Here is a 22,141-nt window from a genome sequence, read left to right on the forward strand (position 1 = left end):
TTAGATCTCCTATTAGGAAATGAGTTAGGGCAGGTGACGGAAGTGTGTGTAGGGGAACACTTTGGTTCCAGTGATCATAACGTCATTAGTTTCAACTTGATCATGGATAAAGATAGATCTGGTCCTCGGGTTGAAGTTCTAAACTGGAAAAAGGCCAAATTTGAAGAAATGAGAAAGGATCCAAAAAAGCGTAGATTGGGACAGGTTGTTCTCTGGCAGGGATGTGATTGGTAAGTGGGAGGCCTTCAAAGGAGAAATTTTGGTAGTGCAGAGTTTGTATGTTCCAGTCAGGGTTAAAGGCAAAATGAAAAAGAATAAGGAACCTTGGTTCTTGAGGGATATTGGAACTCTGATAAAGAAGAAGAGAGAGATGTATAACATGTATAGGCAACAGGAAGGAAATAAGATGCTTGAGGAGTATAGAAAGAGTAAGAAAATACTTAAGAAAGAAATCAGGAGGGCTAAAAGAAGACATGAGGTTGCTTTGGCAGTCAGGGTGAAGGATAATCCTAAGAGCTTCTACAGGTATGTTAAGAGCAAGAGGATAGTATGGGATAAAATTGGTACTCTTGAAGATCAGAGAGGTCGGCTATGTATGGAACCAAAAGAAACGGGAGAGATATTAAATGGGTTTTTTGCATCTGTATTTACTCAGGAAACTGAAATGGAGTATATGGAAACAAGGCAAACAAGTAGGGAGGTCATGGAACTTATACAGATTAAAGAAGAGGAGGAGCTTGCTGTCTTGAAGCAAATCAGAGTAGATAAATCCCCAGGACCTGACAGGGTATTCCCTCAGACCTTGAAGGAGACTAGTGTTGAAATTGCAGGGGCCCTGGCAGAAATATTTGAAATGTCGATATCCATGGGTCAGGTACCATAGGATCGGAGGATAGCTCATGTAGTTCCGTTGTTTAAAAAAGGCTTGAAAAGTAAGCCGGGAAATTATAGGCCGGTAAGTTTGACATCGGTAGTAGGTAAATTATTGGAAGGAATACTAAGAGATAGGATCTACAAGTATTTGGATAGACAGGGACTTATTAGAGAAAGTCAGCATGGCTTTGTGCGTGGTAGGTCATGTTCAACCAATCTATTAAGAGTTTTTCGAGGAAGTTACCAGGAAACTGGATGAAGGGAATGCAGTGGATATTGTACACATGGACTTCAGTAAGGCCTTTGACAAGATCCTGCATGGGAGGTTAGTTAGGAAGATTCAGTCACTAGGCATACATGGAGAGGTAGTAAATTGGATTAGACATTGGCTCAATGGAAGAAGCCAGAAAGTGGTAGTGGAGGATTGCTACTCTGAGTGGAGGCCTGTGACAAGTGGTGCGCCACAGGGATCAGTGCTGGGTCCATTGTTATTTGTCATCTATATCAATGATCTGGATGATAATGTGGCAAATTGGATCAGCAAATTTGCTAACGATACAAAGATTGGAGGTGTAGTGGACAATGAGGAAGGTTTTCAAAGCTTGCAGAGGGATTTGGACCAGTTGGAGGAATGGGCTGAAAAATGGCAGATGGAGTTTAATGCGGACAAGTGTGAGGTATTGCACTTCGGAAGGTCAAATCAAGGTAGAACATACAAGGTAAATGGTAGGACACTGAGGAGTGCAGTAGAACAGAGGGATCTGGGAGTACAGGTACATAATTACCTAAAAGTGGCTTCACAAGTAGATAGAGTTGTAAAGAAAGCTTTTGGTACATTGGCCTTTATAAATCAAAATATTGAGTATAAGAGTTGGAACATAATGGTGAGGTTGTATAAGACATTGGTGAGACCAGATTTGGAGTATTGTGTGCAGTTTTGGTCACCTAATTACAGGAAGGCTTAATAAGGTTATTAAGGTTGAAAGAGTGCAGAGAAGGTTTACAAGGATGTTGCCGGGACTTGAGAAACTGAGTTACAGAGAAAGGTTGAATAGGTTAGGACTTTATTCCCTGGAGCGTCGGAGAATGAGGGGTGATTTGATGGAGGTGTATAAAATTATGAAGGGTATAGATAGAGTGAATGCAAGCAGGCTTTTTCCACTGAGGCTAGGGGAGAAAAAAACTAGAGGTCATGGGTTAAGGGTGAAGGGGGAAAAGTTTAAAGGGAACATTGGGGGGGGGCTTCTTCACGCAGAGAGTGGTGGGAGTGTGGAATGAGCTGCCAGATGAAGTGGTGAATGTGGGCTCACTTTTGACATTTAAGAAAAACTTGGACAGGTACATGGATGAGAGGTGTATGGAGGGATATGGCCCAGGTGCAGGTCAGTGGGACTAAGCAGAAAAATGGTTCAGCACAGCCAAGAAGGGCCAAAAGGCCTGTAATGTAATGTTCTATGGTTCTATGGTTCTGATAAGGCCATAGAGAGAATATGATGATTGCATAATATTTCATAAGACCATAAGACAGAAGCAGAATGAGGCCATTTGGACCATCTCTGCTGCCATTCTGTCGTGGCTGGTTTATTATCCTCTCAACCCCATTCTTCTGCCTTCTCCTTTGACACTCTTACTAATCAAGAACCTATCAATCTTTAAATATACCCAACAACGTGGCCTCTACAGCCATCTGTGGCAATGAATTCCACAGATTCACAAACCTCTGGCAAGAGAAATTTCTCTTTATCTCTGTTCTAAATGGATGTCCCATTAATCTGATGCTGTGCCCTCTGGTCCTAGACCATTCCCCCCCCCATGATAGGAAGCATCCTCTCGACATCTACTCTATCTAAGCCTTGCCCTCTGGACACACACTCCTCATATGTTAACCCTTCACTGCCAGAGTCATTCTTGTGAACCTCCTCTGATCCCTCTCCAATGCCAGGGTGAATTCCATTCTCAGCTCATCAGGAAACGAATGAGGGTGTGCCTGCAATCTGAAAGACCTAGTCAACAGTTAGGCATAATCTAAAGTTGTTTTTATTATTTGTCACATGTACATCGAAACATTGATACAGTGAAATGCGTCTTTTTTGTGTCAATGACCAACACAGTCTGAGGATATGCAGGTACAGAGTGCACATGACACCATGCTTTCTGTGCCAACACAGCATACCCACAACTCCTTACTAATCCACACATCTTTGGAACCTGACGATCCTCCTTTGCACTGCCTCCAATACTGTTACATCCCTTTCTTATGTAATACCCTGGTTAAGAACATGTTTTATTGTATTACCATTGTTATGCTGTTGAGTATTTCCTGCAGTTCTGTAAAATGCATTGTGTTTTGTTAAGCTTAACAGTCCTGTATTTGGGTTTCTGCTAAGATAAGGAGCCATTTTGTCACTGTTGTGTTAGCTAATCAGGTTTGTCTTGATAACATTCTGTCTAATGGGCTGCCATAGAACATTCGAGAGAGACTGGCAGCATCAATTTTCAAGGAGAACGTGTGTTTGTTTTGTCTTGTCTTATGGGAGTTGGTGGAGAAGTGTGATGCAGAGACAACCACAATTCGAGGAAGCTCGCGGAACTCTGCCTGAAGGACAGAGACTGTTGCAAGAAATTCCTTATGCAGACAAATAATTTCATGGAGAAACTGTCAATACTTCTGAGTTAGCCAGTGAGTTTGCAACGGACTTCAAGGGGAGTTTGAATTGTGGCTGGTGTCTTTTGCGCAGAACGTGAGTTCAGTGCCGTGAGTAATTAAAACAAAGGACCTAACTATCCAGCAATGAGGTCCAATGTTATGTGCACATTATAGACTGCTTTAACTGTAATGGGCCCTCTTTCTGCTGTTTGTTAAAGTTGAAGTATTTGTAAATATACTTTCTCATTAAGTTTGTAATGGTGTAAGTTCCGTTATTTCCTGGCAAATGAGAACTTTTATAAGGGGCAGTATTTATACAGCATTCACCATAACTTTCATTTTCTTAATGGAACATTCCAACTTTCCTGTTTCGTTGAACCCGTTCATACCGATCCTAGACGTGTGTTGTTTATTGGAGATGGTCATCTCACCGTATTCACACATCGCTGAGTCACATGGCTGTCAGCCAGGGATAGCTAACAAACCTAATTTGTTATGGGCCATGGTGAGAGGGTTACACTTAGAAAAGAATCCAAAATTATGCATGGTATATTCAAGATGTGGCCTCACTCACTCAAATCCTGTGCAAGTGTAACAAAACCTCCCTATTCTTAAACTTCAGCTCCTTTGCAATGAAGACCAGAATGCCTTCTGAACAATCTTTTGGGCCTATTTGTAAACTCTGACATTCATATACTGGAACACCTTGATCTCTCTGAACTGCACTCATTTGCCGCCTCTCTTTATTTTTGATAACAACCTGCTTTTTGATTCCTCGTCCTCAAGTGCAAGTTCTCACCCTTCCACCACACTAAGCTCCATTAACTGTGCTTTCGTCCAGTCACTCAATCAATCAATCAATCAATATCTTGTTGCAGAGTCGCAATGTTCCAATCACAATGTACCCTTCTACCTATTTTCATATCATTTGTAAATGTGGAAACCTGACATTCTTTTGCCTCCTCTATGTCATGAATGTACCTGTAAATAGTAAACGATTTATGACAAAGGAACAATAGTTATATCCCTCCTGCCTGCAAAGGATCCATTTATTCTAACTCTTTGTTTTCCATGTGACAGCTAATTTTCCAGCCAAGCCAACATACTTCCTCCAACAATCTGAGCTCTTAGTTGACATCTGTTATGTGGCATCTATTGAAATCTAAATGTACTACATCTATTGGCTCTCCCTATCACATCCTCAAGGATTTGAGGAAATTTGAGTTTCTCTCATACTGAGGAAGGATCTCGGCCCAAGGCATTGACTGGTTTCTCTTTTCCGCAGGTACTGCCTAGTCTGATGAGTTCCTCCGGTATATTGTGTGTGTTGTTTGGACTTCCAGCACCTGCAGATTTCCTTGTGTTTCTCTCACACTTTACTTAGGGATTGGGATTTTTACAAATTCCTCCTCTATTATTTGAAGTCAGTCCTCTGTTATTTTAGACATATTGGCAGTGTCCTCTAAAGTGAAGACTGATGTAAAGAATTGGTTTTAACATATCTGCCAGTTCTTTGCTTCTTGTTATTGAATTACTAACCTTGTTTTCAAGAGATCTGGATTTTGCCACTTAGTATGATCTCCTTTTCAATTAAACATTACCCTTGACCTCCTTTGTTAACAATACACCCTATCTCGTTCTCATTGCAATCCCTCTTTCGAATTGAAGTAAGTAACTGCTGAATGTTAGGAACTAGCTGTATAAATTATTCACCTGTCGCTTAGTTCATTTCCTAGAACTCCTCAAACAATTCCATCTTTACTCCATGATCAAATAAAACTGTAGTTATTTTTCTATTGCAATGTTTGTTTTATTTTATTTCCTCTAATAAATGTGACAGGTATTCCACCCATATAAAATTGGTCCAAAATTATCAACAAACTTTTCACTAATACAATCATGTAACACAAAGCAAGAACACATAAAATGCACTCCCAGCTGAACTAAATCTGAACCCTTCAACTAATTTGAAGCTCTTAGCATTGAGCAACATTTAACTACCAAAGAAATATATGAGAACAAATAAATTGACTGTGTGTGGATTTAGAAATCATAACCATATGATATTTACATGCACTGCAGTGCATGATCTTTTGTTCCTATCAAGTGGTAAATAGTTCAGCAGTACAGGAAAGTGTTTCAGGGGCTAAGTCCTCCCAAATAAACAAATTATAGTTAATGATACAGATAATGTTGCAGCTTACCTGAAACTCATTCAACTTCTTCATTAGCTCCTGTAAATAATCAGACACACAAAAATAAGGATTGGGATAAAAACTCAATAAAAGTCTCAAAAACAGTGCCTTGCCCTTTGCTCCTGAATGCACAGAGTACCTGGAACAAGAACAGCACAGCAAAGTAAAAGCCCTTCAGCCCACAATGTTGTGCTGGCCTGTTAACCTACTCCAAGTTTAATCCATAGCCCTCCATTTCTCTTTCAACCATAAACCTAACTAAAAGTCCCTTAAACGTCCCTAATATATCTGCTTCTACCACCACCCTGACAGTGTGGTCCATACACTTACTGTACCACTCCCTGTGTAATAAACCTACCTTGGACATCCCCCTCTTCTTAAAATAATGTCCTCTTGTATTAGCCATTACCACCCTGGGAAAAAAGCACTGACTGTCCATTTTATTTATGCCTGTTATCATCTTATAGACCTCTATCAAGTTTTCTCTCATTTTTCTTTGCTCCAAAGAAAAATGCCCTAGTTCGTTCACCTTTTCCTCATAAGGCAACTTCTCTTATTTGGGCAGCATCCTGATTAATCTTCTCTGCACGCTCTCTAAAGCTTCCACATCCTTCCTATAATGACATGACCAGAACTGAACACAGACAGAACTTCCTCAAGTAATGAAAGAACTCTGATTATACCAAGTGATCATTTTTACTGCAGGATAGTGAATGCTTACGTATTGTGAATGCGCAGAATACCAGAGTGAAGTTCTTTTCACTCAAAGTGTGGCAAAGCTGACTGAATATCATTGTAGAACTGAAACATATTTTATGCTCTCCCAAATTTGTTACACATTATCTCAAATGTTTGTCACGGGTACGGTCACAGAGTGACTTGCAGGATCTGATCAGGGCAAAGCAAGTAACTTCAGTTGTTTTTAACGGCTGAAGTCCAACTTGTTAACTAACACCCTCATTCATTCTGCTAGAAACCAGGTAGGGTGTTGCTGTCCACCACCAAAACCAGAGGGAGCGATACCTGGCTCCAGGGAAGTCGATGGACAGATGCTGATGGGGAAGGAGGAAGCTGGGCAGAAGGAGGAAGTGGGGTGGGGGGAGATCAGATTGAAGAAAATGTATCCTGGAAAAAAAAGAGGAAGGTTTTCTTGTTTTGGTCAGATAAGCACTTGGTTCACCCTGGTCCATAAAAAAAATGCTAAAATAAAATTAGTTTGTTTTTTCAATACACCTTCTGCCAGCAAGTCTGAACTTGCAGACAAATCAAACTATGCTCTAGCATCAGGTTAGAATTACACAATGAACTCAGATTACTTCATCAGAGATTGTTCTGCATCTTTAAAGGGCACCTCACTGTACTGGGACAAGTGTTCTTTCCATCTTTTAAGCTAAAACTGCTGTTAGACTGGGCCTGAAAATTCCATATATCTATCTTTACTGCCGTATCTTCCAAATATCCGGACCTAACTTGCACTACCTTACTTTCCCTTTTCTATTTTCTAATTATGATTTATAATTTAATTTTTTTATTATATTTACTTGGATTTGTACTTCAGGGAGCACGAAGAACAGAATCAAATATCGCTGTGATGATTATACGCTCTAGTATCAATTGTTTGGTGACAATAAAGTAAAGTAAACCTTGCCAAGTGTAAATTTTAAATACAAACTGCTGACATTGACCAACAGAATTAGGCAAGAATTAAGCAGAGATCACTTCGCTCATGACTGCTCAGGGCCATGCTCTCATTGACTGGATCTTCCAAATCTCTCTGCAGCAGTTTATAGTCTGAAAATGCACACGCCATACCACAGCTAATACTTCAGAATCAAAAGAACCTACACATCAGGTCCCTTATTAACTGACTGGACAATCAAAAGCCTATCTGGTTTCTGCATCTCCTGAGGTGCATTTTATAACATGTGCACAGGAGAGAAGGGCAGTACTATTTTAAGATTGAACAAAAGACAAAGCATTTAACAATCAGTATAGAGACTAAGTTTTCCTTAAACAACAACTTTTGCCAATGGAATGTCTTCTTTTAATATGACTATTGTTGGCAAGTCATGTATAAATGCAGAATAAATTTATAAAAACATTTTCCTGAAAATAAGAAGATATAAATAACAATGCCATCCAATCTAAATTACTTTTAAAACTGGCCTTCTGTTAACATCCTGATAAGTATTAGCTTGCATGATAGCTTGAATTGCCAATCCTGCAAGTCTCTGGTTAAAGCCACAAGACTCAAAGGAAAATCAGTGCACAGAATGGCACAGATTACTTTGCAGATTAAATCATACTTTTAAAAAGAAACTACAGTTGTACTGTGGAGGGAAAATAAATTGAGTGTTTGAAGAAGGGTGAAATGTGGGTCCAATTGCAATAGTCTTGCAGAGTGCTTGTACAAATATAAAAGAATTACTTTTGTCTCTCAGCAATGTTACTAATCTATGATTTTATTATCCATGTAGCTAGTGGCTCTCATTCTTACAACCCACTCATGTCATTGCTTAACAAATTTCATGACATATGCTGGTGATATTAAACCTGATTCTGATTATCGAGATGCTGATAAGTACAATGTTCCTGGCTATTGGTGATGGGGACCTTACTTCAGCAAGAGTTTAGTGATGGTGTCAGGCAACGTCTTGAGCATATCAAAAGTTTGTTACAACTTTAACAAACGTTTAGTGTTAATTTGAATAGTGCATTAGATGGAAATTTGTCATGCAAATCATCTTTTTCCTTGCCATCAGAGGCAATAGTGTTCTCATTGAACAGGGTTCCATTTTCTACCTCCAACTGAGAGAGCTGCTGGTAGCAGAGCTATTAACAAATAATGTCGGCAGCATTTCGAATCAGCTCTGTCACATTGAGTCTGGTCAGGCGGGCTTTTAGTAGTGCTGACACTTAAAGCACGTCAGCTGGGTTCAGTTCATTTTGCTTCTTCTTCTGGGTCAGATGTTTGATTTGAGGCCTACACAAAGTTGTTATTTCACAATCTGGTTCATGATGTCTGCCTAATAAGGGGATTTTAATGGATTGATTGGCACTATATAGATAGGAAAGGTTTAGAGCAGGATGTTCCAACCTTTTTTTATGCCATGGACCCCTACCATTAACTGAGGGGTCTGTGAAGCCCAAGTTGGGAACCCCTAGTTTAGAGGGATATGGGCCAAATGTGGGCAAATGGGATTAACTTTGATGGGAAATTTGGACCAGCTGGGGGTGGGGAGGGGAAACTAAAGGACCCATATCTGTGCTGAATAATTTTATCACTCTTACTATAGAAAAAAATCAGGAAGTTCTTCCTAAAGCTAAGAAATGCTGATTATATCTACTTTGGAGACATTCCTATCTCTCCTGTTACAATTCATCAAATTGAATACTTTTTCATGTTTTCACAATGTTAGAAGTTGCTTTTCAAATATAACTACCTCTTAATGGGAGAAGATTCCCAGTATCTCCACAAAGTGTGCCCTAAAATCTGCATATGAATGTTAGTTCTGGTAACAGAACGAAGTTCATTCTACCAACAGGTGATTTAACAACTCTTCCTGTAGTCTAAGGAATTAATTTGGTGAATTGCTGGACTGAACAAAAAATGAAGGGTTAGTCATAACTTTTGTTACGTTAGTTGACAAGAGCTTGGGGTGAAACAACATCAATTACAGCAAAAATTAACAGGCACCATATAGAGTTGTCAGATAAAGAAAGGATCAAATCTGCCTGTATTAGCCTTAGTGTATGGTGGGTTTTCTAAGATTGCGCATGGGTTATGATTATGGACTACGTCTACATCTCTCAACACTGATTCATCAATACAGACCACTGATTTCAGGGACCCAACCTGCAGTCCCGCCACAACAGACTGGGAGGAATGAAAATAAGCCAAGAATGTCAAAGGGAACTGGTAAAAGTTATGTAATAGCAGCATCAAATCAACAAGCTCTCATCACTCTGTACCAATAGGAAGTGCAGTCAACTTTAAAACAACAGCCAGAGTTTTATGTGACAGACTAATAAATCTGAAATACTGAATGTCAGCAGATTTATTTTAATGGGTTTAAGAATCAATCAGATATGGAAAGTAAGATACCCTTTTACCTGATGGTAATTAGGAAATTGGGTATAATAGGGCAATCAGGAAATCGCAATGTAATATTTATCAATTCCCCATAAAGTAAATTTGTTTCAGAACACTGTAGAATTGACATACCCGAGATCTTGGACCTGGCACTTCTGTTTTCATTAATGGCCGATCAAACTCGACATCCACATCTCCCTTGTTAGCAGGCTGGCTAACATATCGACATCCTTCACAAAATTAAACAAGACAATGATCACTTAATTTTTTACTGTAAAGTTGATCAAAGGACCTGTATTGAGGTTTAAAAACATGCTACCAAATAGTTCCAAAATAAATGATTTATGTTATACAATGCTCCTCATTTCAGGTCATGCAATTATCTGTTCTGAACCACCGGCTAAACTGTATATAGTATTCTTTTTTCCAAACAAGTTGTTATAGAGGAGAGAGGTTACCTCATTTTTGTGAAAAAGGCTGAGATTAGTATTGGAAAGAGAAGGTCATTCTGCTTTGGGAGACTGAAGAAAATTTGACTAAACTGTATTGACACTGATGCCAGCAGCTTAATACCCCGGAGAGGAATCAACCTCTAGCGATCCAGTCAGAAAAGACTGCTTCCCCCCAAGGATCTTACAGTCTGAAGCACAGACAACTATCAGTAGCCTTGACATTAAGGCATGAACAATGTTCCCTCTAATTTGTAATGGCCAGTGTGCACAAAAATCTTGCGCTGTGCAATTTTTTTGCCCAGTGACAACAACATGTGAGCACTGAACTTTTAAGTGGAAGTAAACCTGAAGCTATTCTGAGGATAATAAATTACCAAGTCCAGTTGTTCATTGTTTAAAAGAGAAAAAATACATCAACTAGTCTTATTTCTCATATATGAGGAGAGATTGATAAGTTTGTGGCCTAAGATAGAAGGAGTCAATTTTAGAGAACCTAGCACATTTATTTTTCAACATAGTCCGCTCCTACACTTACACACTTAGTCCAGTGGTCGTGGAGCATACGGATCTTGGACCTCCAGAAAGTGTCCACACCAGGGGTGATTGATAAGTTAGTGGCCTAAGTTAGAAGGAGATGAGTTATACAGCTCTCATTACATGCACATGCAGTTCAACCCTTTGAGTGATTATGCAGAAAGTTTGAAGTTAATAACTGAACATGAGTGATTGATCAGTTCGTGGCCTAAGGTAGAAGGAGATGTGTTATTAACTTCAAACTTTCTGCATAATCACTCAAAGATTTGACCTGCATGTGCATGTAATGAGAGCTGTATAACTCATCTCCTTCTACCCTTGGACCCAAAGTTATCAATTACCCCTGGTGTGGACACTTTCTGGAGGTCCAAGATCTGTATGCTCCATGGCTGCTGGACTAAGTGTGTAAATGTAGAAGGGGACTATGTTGAAAAATAAATATGCTAGGTTTTCTAAAATTGACTGCTTCTACCTTAGGCCACGAGCATATCAATCACCCCTCATATTATACAACAGTATGTAATAATATCAATGCTTTCACATCTTATTAAAGTTGTTTGAAATGGTCATTAAGGCATTCTGCTTTAAATGAACTGGCAGTTCTTTTGCACTTCATGCCGTTTGCTTCTTTGGAATTCAACACAGTGATCAATAACTTCTTCAATAAAAACAGTATAAACAAGCCAGTTCTAAAATCTGCAGACAATTCATCACAAACTCCTCATTGTCAATATCGCAGACATCATTAACCGGAAAAGGAAATGTGATTGTGTACGATCGTGAAATATACTTAACATGCCAACGAGATAGAGGGTGACAACCATTTGTCCGCAGTTTAAATTCCTTTGTGGGCTAGTAGCAAAATATATGTGTGTGTGCACACCTTAGAGGGAACATCGGGCATGAATCACATCCTGCAGGAGCACAAGCTTCCACAGACTCATATTGGGCAGTCTCTCAAAATAAATTTATGTTTGACAATCAATTGCAAGCCACGTTAGCTTTAAATTTTAAACGTATCAAGGTATGCAGATGTTCATGATGGGCACAAGGGAAAAATCTCATGAAACCATGTATCATCCTCATGATACAGTATACCTAACAGCATAACTTCAAGATCAATGATACAGGCTACATGCTCAAATTTCTTATTTTGATTGTTTTGTTCAAAAAAGGTGATCTTTTATAAATATTTCATTCTGATTATACTTGTATAACTGTATCATTTGGATGGGAAAACAATACTTCATATTTTATACAGTTAGCTATTTATTTAGAAATACAGGACATAACAGGCCCTTTTGGCCCAACAAGCTGCAGTGCCAAGCAACCCAATGATTCAACCCTAGCTTAATTGCAGGACAATTCACAATGACCAATTAACCAACTAATCAGTACAACATTGAACTGAGGGAGGAAACCAGGGCATCCAGAAGAAACCCACATGGTCACAGGGAGAACAGACAAACTTCTTACAGAAGGATTTGAACTCTGAACTCCGATGCACTGAGTTGTAACAGCATCACACTAACCGCTACGCTACTGTGGCACTCCAATTAACAATGCTAATTAACCAGTTAAGACTGCACTATTCAGTTTGGTAACCACAGATTTACTTCTCAAATGTATATTTGCAATTCAGAAATAAACTGAGGCAACAGGCACCTGTGTCACTGAAGACCATGATGTAACACAGTCAATTTCATGAATGATGAACTCTTTTGAGTTTGCTTTATAATCTTCAGTATAATTCCATGATCTCATTTATAATAACTTAAATACACTGGTTTGTATATCCTTGCATCAATAGGAATGACTTTGCAGAAAGAGTATCTGTCATATTCTTTACGTGTCTTGAGATACCTACAGGAATCCAGATCCTGCGAGCGCACAATGATGCATTTGGGAAGAGCCAATAAGATTAAGACATACACAATGAATTGAAGGGTCCTAGAGAATACTGAATAACAAGGGACATTGATGGACAAGTCAAAAAATGCGTGAAGGTAGTAGCACAAGTAGATAGGGTCAGAAGGCATACAGGATATACTAGCCTTCATTACCTCGGGCACAGAATGTTACATAAGTTATGAAACAGATTTATAAAACATTGGTGAAGCCAAATTGGTCATTTTGCATGCAGTTTTGGCCAACTTATTGTACAAGTATTGCTTTGGATAGAAGATTCACCAGGATGGTGTGTCTCCTTTATGAAGAGAGACTGGATTTGTTTTCCTTGGAGCAGGAAAGGCCTAACAGAGGTGCACAAAATTATGAGGGGTATAGAAGAATTAGTAAATGTTTCCCCAAAAGCAGAGCAGTCTATAACCAGATGGCACAGGTTTATGAGATACAGAGGGGACAGAAAGGAAGATTTTTTTTCACCCACTGGTGGTTGGAGTTGGTAATACGCTGCCTGAGAGGGTGGCAGAAGCAAAGATTCTCACAACAGTTAATGATCTAGACAAGCTCTATGATTGCCAACGCATAGAAAACTATGGATCAACTGCTGATAAATGGCATTAGTAAAGATTAGTGCTTTATTGTAGCCATGGAAAGGGTGGGACGAAGGGTCCGTTTCTGTGCCATACGACTAAATAAACAAAGACATGCTATTTGGATGAGGTATGAGAAAGCTGATGGCACGTTTGCACCTCAAGAAATTCCAGGAAAAATGAAAACAAATTTTAATTTACTAGTGCTCAAAAGGCCTTAGTAAGGATATTTATCACTCTGCTACATCAGTTTATTTCCCTGAAAATTATTAATCCATATTGCACTATAATGAACCCAGAATACCCTTCGAGGTCAATGCTATTAGAAGTGTAGAACAATAGAATTAATTTCAAAATGAATTGGTGCACTGCTCATTAAAAAAGTGAACACCTTACTTGAACTCCAAGAAATGTGTGCTATTCGGATAGCAAGATAACAGAATGAAATACTTTCTATTTAAATTATCCTTCCTATTTTATTTTCTCTCTCAGCTTAAAATGAACCATAATTTAATACCCTCCACAAGGACAACAGCCTTGTCATTGGGTTAGGAAGCTTGCATGCCTCAATAACCCAGAGAGCTACGTTTGCTGGAGTCAGGGTCTTGTGCTTCGGGTCTTGGTGGGGTGGCCCATGCCAAACCGGTCAAAAGGCAGAGGCTAGGCTAAGAGTGGTCCACCGGTCTTCCAGATTTGGGGGTTCAGCTCAGAGCTAGCAACCCTGACTGGTCAAAAAACAATTGTTACAGAAGCAGCAATGAAGAATCCTTCTATACATTAAGGATGAAGAATTCGGAAGGATAGCAAATACAGTACTCAAGGTGTTGTATCTAAATGCATGTAGTATAAGAAATAAGGTGGATGATCTTGTTGCACTATTACAGATTGCCAGGTATGATGTTGTGGCCATCACTGAATCGTGGCTGAAGGATGGTTGTAGTTGGCAGCTGAATGTCCAAGGTTACACGCTATATTGGAGGGATAGGAAGGTAGGCAGAGGGGGTGGTGTAGCTCTACTGGTAAAGAATGGCATCAAATCATTAGAAAGACATGATATAGGATTGGAAGATGTTGAATCCTTGCAGACTGAGTTAAGAAACTGCAAGGGTAAAAGGATGTTGATAGATATATACAGGTCTTCCAACAGTGGCTGGGAGGTGGACCACAGATTACAACAAGAAATAGAAAAGGCGAGTCAAAAGGGCAATGTTATGGTAGTCACGGGAAATTTTAACATGCAGGTCGATTGGGAAAATCAGGTTGGTAATAGATCTCAAGAGAGTGAGTTTGCTGAATACCTAAGAGATAGCTTTTTAGAGCAGTTTGTCATTGAGCCTACTTTAGGGAATCAGCTATACTGTATTGGGTGTTATACAAAGAACCGGAGGAGATTAGGGAACTTAAGGTAAAAGAATCCTTAGAACAGGTGATCAGAATATGACTGAGTTTAACTTGAAATTTGATAGGGAGAAAGTAATGTCTGATTTAGCATTATTTCAGTGGAGTAAGGGAAATTACAGTGGTATGAGAGAGGAGTTGGCCAAGGTAAATTGGAAGGATCTATTGGTAGGGATGTCAGCAGAGCAGCAATGGCATGCATTTCTGGGAAAAATGAGGAAGGTGCAGGATTTACGTATTCCAAAAATGAAGAAATACTCAAATGGTAAAATAGTACAACCATGGAAGGGAAGTCAAAGCTACTGTAAAAGCAAAAAAGAGGGCATACAACAAAGTTATATACAAACAGAGCTTAGGAGGAGACAATGGCACCTAACGGTGACTCCTTTGCTTGAATCTTCAGAAACAGCTCTATTTCCATCTTTTTTTGAAGACCCCGACCTGGAGTTACACATGGACTTCGGTTCTCTGCGGGTATGGGACCTGCTCTCGGGATTTCACGACTGGCCATTATTCGATATGTCATGGATGCGGCCAAGAGATCAGCTCGCCTTCACAGCTTCGGGATCATGCGGCTCTGGAGACGGGCGGACTTGAGGTCGGCGCCGCTGCAGGAAACTGGTGTGTTGTGGGAGATGAAAGATCAAAAGCAGTGAGCTGGCTGTTGGCTGTGTGCCCAGAGACCCAAATTCTTTGGGCAAGGAGCTCGGAAAAAGCGACGCAATGGACTTCTTAACATCGTAAATCAGCGAGTTTTTGTTATGTCTCCTCTCTTGCTGTGAAATGGAGACATTGCTTTCTCCCTTATTAGTGGGTTAATACTGGGTGAATGAGTAGTCTTTGGGGTACCGCAAGTCTGTGTCTTTGCTGATGCTTTGCTGAACGCTTGAGTGCTCGGAGGTGGATGCGGATGCTTTTATTTTGCTGGTGGGCGAGAGGGGATTGTTGCTTTGCTGCTGCTTACACATGGGAGGGGGGAGCTGGGGGGGTTGGTTCTGTGGGGTTCTGACATTCATCCTTTGGGGGCTCTCCTCTGTTTCTATGGATGGTTGCGAAGAAAATGTATTTCAGGATGTATATTGTATACATTTCTCTGACATTAAATGTACCTATTGAATCCTTTGAGCAAAGCAAAAATTAGTGGGAAGATAGAGGATTGGGAAGTTTTTAAAAACCTATAGAGAGCAACTAAAAAAATCATTGGAAGGGAAAAGATGAAATATGAAAGCAAGCTAGCAAATAATGTCAAAGTGGATAGTAAAAGTTTTTTCAAGTATATTAAAAATAAAAGAGCAATGAGAGTGGACGTAGGACCGCTAGAAAATGAGGCAGGAGAAATAATAATGGGAGACAAAGAGATGGCTGATGAACTAAATGAGTATTTTGCATCAGTCTTCATTGTGGAAGACACTAGCAGTATGCCTGATGTTATAGTGTGTGAAGGAAGAGAAGTGGGTGCAGTTACTATTACAAGAGAGAAGATTCTCAAAAAGCTAAAAGAACTAAAGGTAGATAAGTCACCCGGACCAGACAAACAACACCCTAGGGTTCTGAAAGAGGTGGCGTTAGAGATTGTGGTGGCATTAGAAATGATCTTTCAAAAGGCCTTTGACAAGGTGCCACACATAAGGCTGCTTACCAAATTAGGAGCCCATGGTATCACAGGGAAGTTAATAACATGGTTAGAGCATTGGCTGATTGGTAGGAGACAGCGAGTGGGAATAAAGGGATCCTCTTCTGGTTGGCTGCCAGTGACTAGTGGTGTTCCACAAGGATCTGTGTTCGGACCACTTCTTTTTATGCTGTATATAAATGATTTAGATGATGGAATAGATGGCTTTGTTGCCAAGTTTGCAGATGATATGAAGATTGGTGATGGGGCAGGTAGTGTTGAGGAAACAGGTAGGAGGCAGAAGGACTTAGACAGATTAAGAGAATGGGCAAGAAAGTGGCAAAAGAAATATAATGAATGATCATGCACTTTGGTAATAGAAATAAATGTGCAGACTATTTTCTAAACGGGGAGAAAATCCAGGAATCTGAGATGCAGGGGACTTGGAAGTCCTTATGCAGAACACCCTGAAGGTTAACTTGCAGGTTGAGTCGGCGGTGAGGAAGGCAAATGCCATGTTAGCATTCATTTCAAGAAATGTAGAATACGAGCAAGGCTGTGATGCTGAAAATTTTATAAGGCACTGGTGAGGCCTCACCTTGAGTATTGTGAACAGGTTTGGGCCCCTCATCTTAGAAAAGATGTGCTGGCATTGGAGAGGGTCCAGAGGAGGTTCACAAGGAGGATTCCAGGAATGAAAGGGTTAACATGTGAGGACCATTTGATATCTCTGGGTCTGTACTTGCTGGAATTCAGAAGAATGAGGGGGGACCTCATTGAAACCTTTCGAATGTTGAAAGGCCTAGACAGGGTAGATGTGGAATGGATGTTTCCCATGGTGAGGAGTCTAGGACAAGAGGGCACAGCCTCAGGCTATAGGGGCACCTTTTCTAAACAGAGATGCGGATACATTTCTTTAGCCAAAGAGTGGTGAATTTGTGGAATTTGTTGCCACTTGCAGCTGTGGAGGCCAGGTCGCTGGGTATACTTTAGGCAGAGATTGATAGGTTCTCGATCGGCATCAAAGCTTACGGGGAGAAGGCCAGGAACTGCGGTTGAGGAGGAGAAAAAAAAGGATCAGCCGTGATTGAATAGCGGAGCAAACTCGATGGGCCAGGCGGCCTGATTCTGCTTCTATGTCTTATGGTTTATACAGACAGAGATGGAGGACCTTCATTGCTGCCTTAAATGCCGGTGGTATAACAGGCAAGTAATAGCTTAATACATTAAGAAAATTAAGTTTCTTCCAAATGATTATCAACAATTTAGAACCATTCCTCAAAGGCACTAATGTTAAAGCACTAAAGAATGAAATGAAACAATGCTTCTTTATAGATAATGAATAACAGGACATGCAAGGATCTTTCCTTGCTAAAATTATTAGCAGCAATGTAATGACTCAGTTATATAAGTGATGTTATGGGTTTGAAATTTATACCTTTAAGTACTTTGTTGTAGAGAAAATCTGTCAGTAATATAGGTTTCTTCTTGGAATGAACGCCACAGAGTTAATGATAGTATAAACAGAAATCAATCCAAATGGTTTTCCTTTCAATTTACAGACACATATAGCAGATAAAGGGTTCCAATGGAGGCATGGAAAAACAGTTAAATTGCAGTACACAACAGCCTTTTCTGTGAAGTGATACCTGCCAAAGCAAATTACATTTCTCAGAAAGCAGTATACCCAAGACGTTACTTGGCTGCTGTGTTGGAAAGCCACATCTGCTAAGTATAATGTTTAAATCAAGGAACAAAATCTATAAACCAGCCAACAGTATACAATATAAGTGAATATGCTTAATTAAAACAAAGTAAAATCAATAAAGTCTTCCTGTTATTTTCTCTTTTTGTGCATTTAGATGTAAATGCATGTAAAATGGAGAATGTTGGTGTGCAATAGTACAGGAGGTATTTATAGTAAACAGTGACAGAAATTTGAGGCCAGTTTCTATTTAGGAAATAAGAGGTTGTCCTGAGGCCATTCTGGATGTACTTAATTAAAGTAGTAAAGAAATCTGGAAATGGATGTTTGGATGGTAGGGCGTTAAGACATGGCGGATTCTCTGAGGCCAACCTAAGATCTTGTTTTTAATGATTGCAAGATAATGCTGGACATTAAGAACATCAGGTTCTGCAGGTCTAACCCCATCAGCGAGCTGCTTGTTGGTGGAGGAGCTGGACTTGGTATGGACCACGTTACTGCCTGCTATAGGAAGGCATTGGAATTGATGCACAAAGGCAATGTATAGTCTAACTGTGACTTATTGTCTTGGGCATTTCCTTTGCAATTGTAACACCCTGTTGGACATTGACAATGTAAAATGCTGCAAGTCAGTTTTATTGGCGAGACTGACCAGTGGAGCAGCTGCACGGACTCTGTTGTAGAGAGGACTAGGCCTCAAGCCCCGGCCTTGCCTGTTACAGCAGCCCAGGAAAGGAGAAGTCAGAGGCGGTGTAGTACGGTGTTCATGCTGGGTTGGGGCATGAATCCAACACTTTGGATGCTGCCCTCCAAAGTTCGAGCAGTGGAATGACAAACTGGATTGAATGTGTGCATGCATATGTTTGTCTGAGGACTGCAGATAACTTCTTGTTCTTGCTGATAACACATTCAACGTTTCGTGTATTTCTCTGCACAGCATTGTTGTAACGCATCCTATCAGTTTGAACCAACCTGGCCATTCTCCTCTGATATCTCTCATTAACAGGGCACAGTACTGCCATTCACAGGATTATTTTGTTTTTTGCACTATTCTTTGTAAACTCTAGCAATCGTTGTGTGTGAAAATACTGGAAGATCAACAGTTTCTGAGATACACAAACTACCCTGTCTGACACTACCAACCATTCCATGGTCAAAATCACTAGGATCATATTTCTTCCCCATTCGGACATTTGGTCTGCAAAACAAGTGAACCTCTTGACCATGTCTGCATGCTTTTATGCATTGAGTTGCCGCCACAATTGGCTGATTAGATATTTACATTAATGAGCATGCATACAGGTGTACCTAATCAAATGGTTACCGAATGTATGTAATCTTTGATAGTGGTATCCATATCATGGTTAATTTAATTTTTTTTGAAAACACATTAACATTAAGAATTAGAATAAAACTTGTCCGTGTATCTATTTAGAAAGCTGGAGTTTAGTACTGTTTAATTATGTAGATCAATATGGTCCTAAATAGATAGTTGAAGATGGCCAAAGATGACCTTGGATATATGTTGGTCTACTTCATCACACCCAGAGCAGAAGCAGGGAAGAAATTAGCTTTGGTGCCCTTGCAATGACGTTGATAAATGGTAATTTTAAAGCATGACTAGACTCTGACGATTTCCAGGGTTGCTATGGGAATAAGCAGTTGTTGAAGTCATCCAGTTCATCTCCCCTGCAGCAACATGGAAATTTATCAATGCTTCTGCAGTGCTGTACACTTCCACATTCTCATGGACAATTTGTAATGCATAATAAATGCTGCTTTTGCCAGAGATGGCCAGATTCCACAATGTTTATAAATAAATAAAAAAGGGATCCCATTACATTTATTTTAACGAGCGACTGCAGATGTTGGAATCTGGATCATCAAACAAAATGCTGGAGGAACTCAGCATGTCAGGCAGCATTTGTGGAGGGAAATGGAGGGTTGATGTTAGGATCAAGAAACTTCAGCTGAACCGGTCTGAAGTGGGAATGGGAACCATCAGGGGTAAGGTAAATGGCAGTTGGACACAGATGGTATCATCAGCTGTAATGAGATCTCTCCACCAGCTCCATCATCTCCTCCCCACTTTTTTCTGCTTCAGTAGGGACCAGTCCCTCTGTGACTTTCTGGTCCACTCTTCACACCCATCTCTCCCTTACTCCTGACACTTTCCCCTGCCCTTACTGTAGCTATTACTCTCGTCATTACAGCTCCTCCCTTACCGCTATTCAGGGAACTAAACAGTCTTTCAAGTGAGGCAAAGGTTCCATATTTCTTCTCTAACCTTGTCTACCGCATTTACTGCTGCTGAAGTGACCTCCTCTATATAGACTAATGGCAAGCTGGGCGACTGTTTTGCAGAACCCCTATGTTCAGTCCACAATGGCCAATCAGAACTTCCGACTGCAGTCTACTTCAACTCTTCTTCCTAGTTCCACAGTGACCCATCCGTCCTTGACATTCTCTACTGTCAGGTTGAAGCCAAGCACAAACTAGAGGAACAACAACATATTCTGCCTGGGTAGTTTACAACCCAAGAATGAATAATGAGTATTCCAATTTTAGGCATCTCCTTTCCCCTATTTCTCTCCTCCTCCTTTTCTCTCTCTCTCTCTCTCTCTCTCCCCCCCCTTTCTTCTCCAGTTGATCCAGTTGATTTCTTTCTCCATTCCCTCTGTCTGAGTCCAACCATTATTCACCTGCTGTAGTCTTCCAACACCACTCCACTCTTCTCTACTACCTGTTACTATCTATCTGTCATTTTAAACCATTCCCCTTCTCCTCTTTATACTGGGCATCTTGCCTTCCTACTCTCAGTTCAGGTGCTAGGTTTCGACCATAAACGATCAACAATTCCTTCCCTTCCACAGATGTTGCTTTACCCCTTGAGTTCCCCCAGCAGACTGTTGTTCCGGATCCCAGCATCTGCAGTTTCTTGTTTCCATGTTTTGGTGCCTGTTCCCTGTTTTTCTGTCCCCTGTTCTTAGTGTGGCTCCAAGCCAAACAATGGAATCAAACCCCAATTTTAAGACTATAGTTTCATTATCGAGACTCAATGCTGTGAAGAGGAAGTGCTGCACCTTTGGAGAATGGGTATGAGACCAAAGTTTTACCTATTCTTACAGACAGATGTAAAGGTAACCACCACATTGATTCAAAACAAAGAACACAGGACATTGGACAATATTTAAATCTCTACCAAAATTATAAATACAGATAATTCAGTCCTTTTTTTGTGTTTGCTATACATAAATTCATGACTGAATTTACTACACTACAAAAGTATTGTGAAAGAAGTTACAGAAAAGTGCCCTTATTTTAATGTTCGCACTCAAGGAATATTGATACCTGCATGTGGAAGGCTGCTGGGACACATAGATGGCCATTAAGCAGCTCTAGGCCTTGAGTGCAGTATGGTAACACTCAAAGGAATGGTCCAATACACTTTGCTTTAGTACTGGTGGAGAAAGTGCCAACATTGCTTTCCCACTGAATCCAAAAGCATTCTCTTGGGACTTCAGATCATCAGTGCCAAGACCAGAGTGAACTTTACGCTAAAGGCTGCTGTTTTCAAGCACTGTAAATGAAGTCCAGCTCTGCCCACCACAAATCTCCAAATGATATGCAGCAACATGTGTAGGAGGCAATGGCTGCAAGCCCACTTCTTACAAGGATGTGGCTTTACAAATCATGATCAGGGTTGTTCCACTAATGTACAGATCAATCAAATTACTGGGCCATATGTCCCATTGTTAATGAAGAATTGGAGAGAGTATGACAAGACTGAAACAGGCTGAGAACCCACCTAGGCAGGGACAGATAATTAGATTTTGTTTACATCTTATAATCTACTTTGCGCCTGTCAGGTGACCATATGAATGGGCCAGAGGGTCAAAAGGACTAGGAGAGGAAGGCTCAAGTTTAGGGATATGACCGCAAGAATTGGAAAACTTTGACATACCACAAGGTGGACCTTGGGAAGTGTTGGAGCTTTAAGTTCTATTTAAATATAACATTTTCATCACATAGAATAAAGATTCTGAGAGCTTAGGGGAATGAGGGGGACTTTATCGAGACATACAAGACCCTGAGGTGGCATGATAGGTTATGCATTGGTACATTTTTACTAGTGGG

At 40.2% G+C, this 22,141-nt stretch overlaps 1 protein-coding gene across 2 annotated transcripts in view; it reads right to left on the reverse strand.

Annotated features, from left to right (window-relative positions):
• The window catches only part of abat (4-aminobutyrate aminotransferase), a 181,179-nt gene that overhangs the window by 87,873 nt on the left and 71,165 nt on the right, over positions 1-22,141 (reverse strand). For both annotated transcript variants that reach the window (XM_073060574.1, XM_073060573.1), the window contains exons 3-4: positions 9,941-10,038; positions 5,725-5,754 (exon numbers count right to left, since the gene is read on the reverse strand). In XM_073060574.1, the coding sequence (XP_072916675.1) occupies positions 5,725-5,754; positions 9,941-10,038 (128 nt within the window). The remainder of the gene's footprint in view (positions 1-5,724; positions 5,755-9,940; positions 10,039-22,141) is intronic.

Source organism: Hemitrygon akajei, chromosome 11 (genome assembly GCF_048418815.1).
Source record: "Hemitrygon akajei chromosome 11, sHemAka1.3, whole genome shotgun sequence".
NCBI lineage: Eukaryota > Metazoa > Chordata > Chondrichthyes > Myliobatiformes > Dasyatidae > Hemitrygon > Hemitrygon akajei.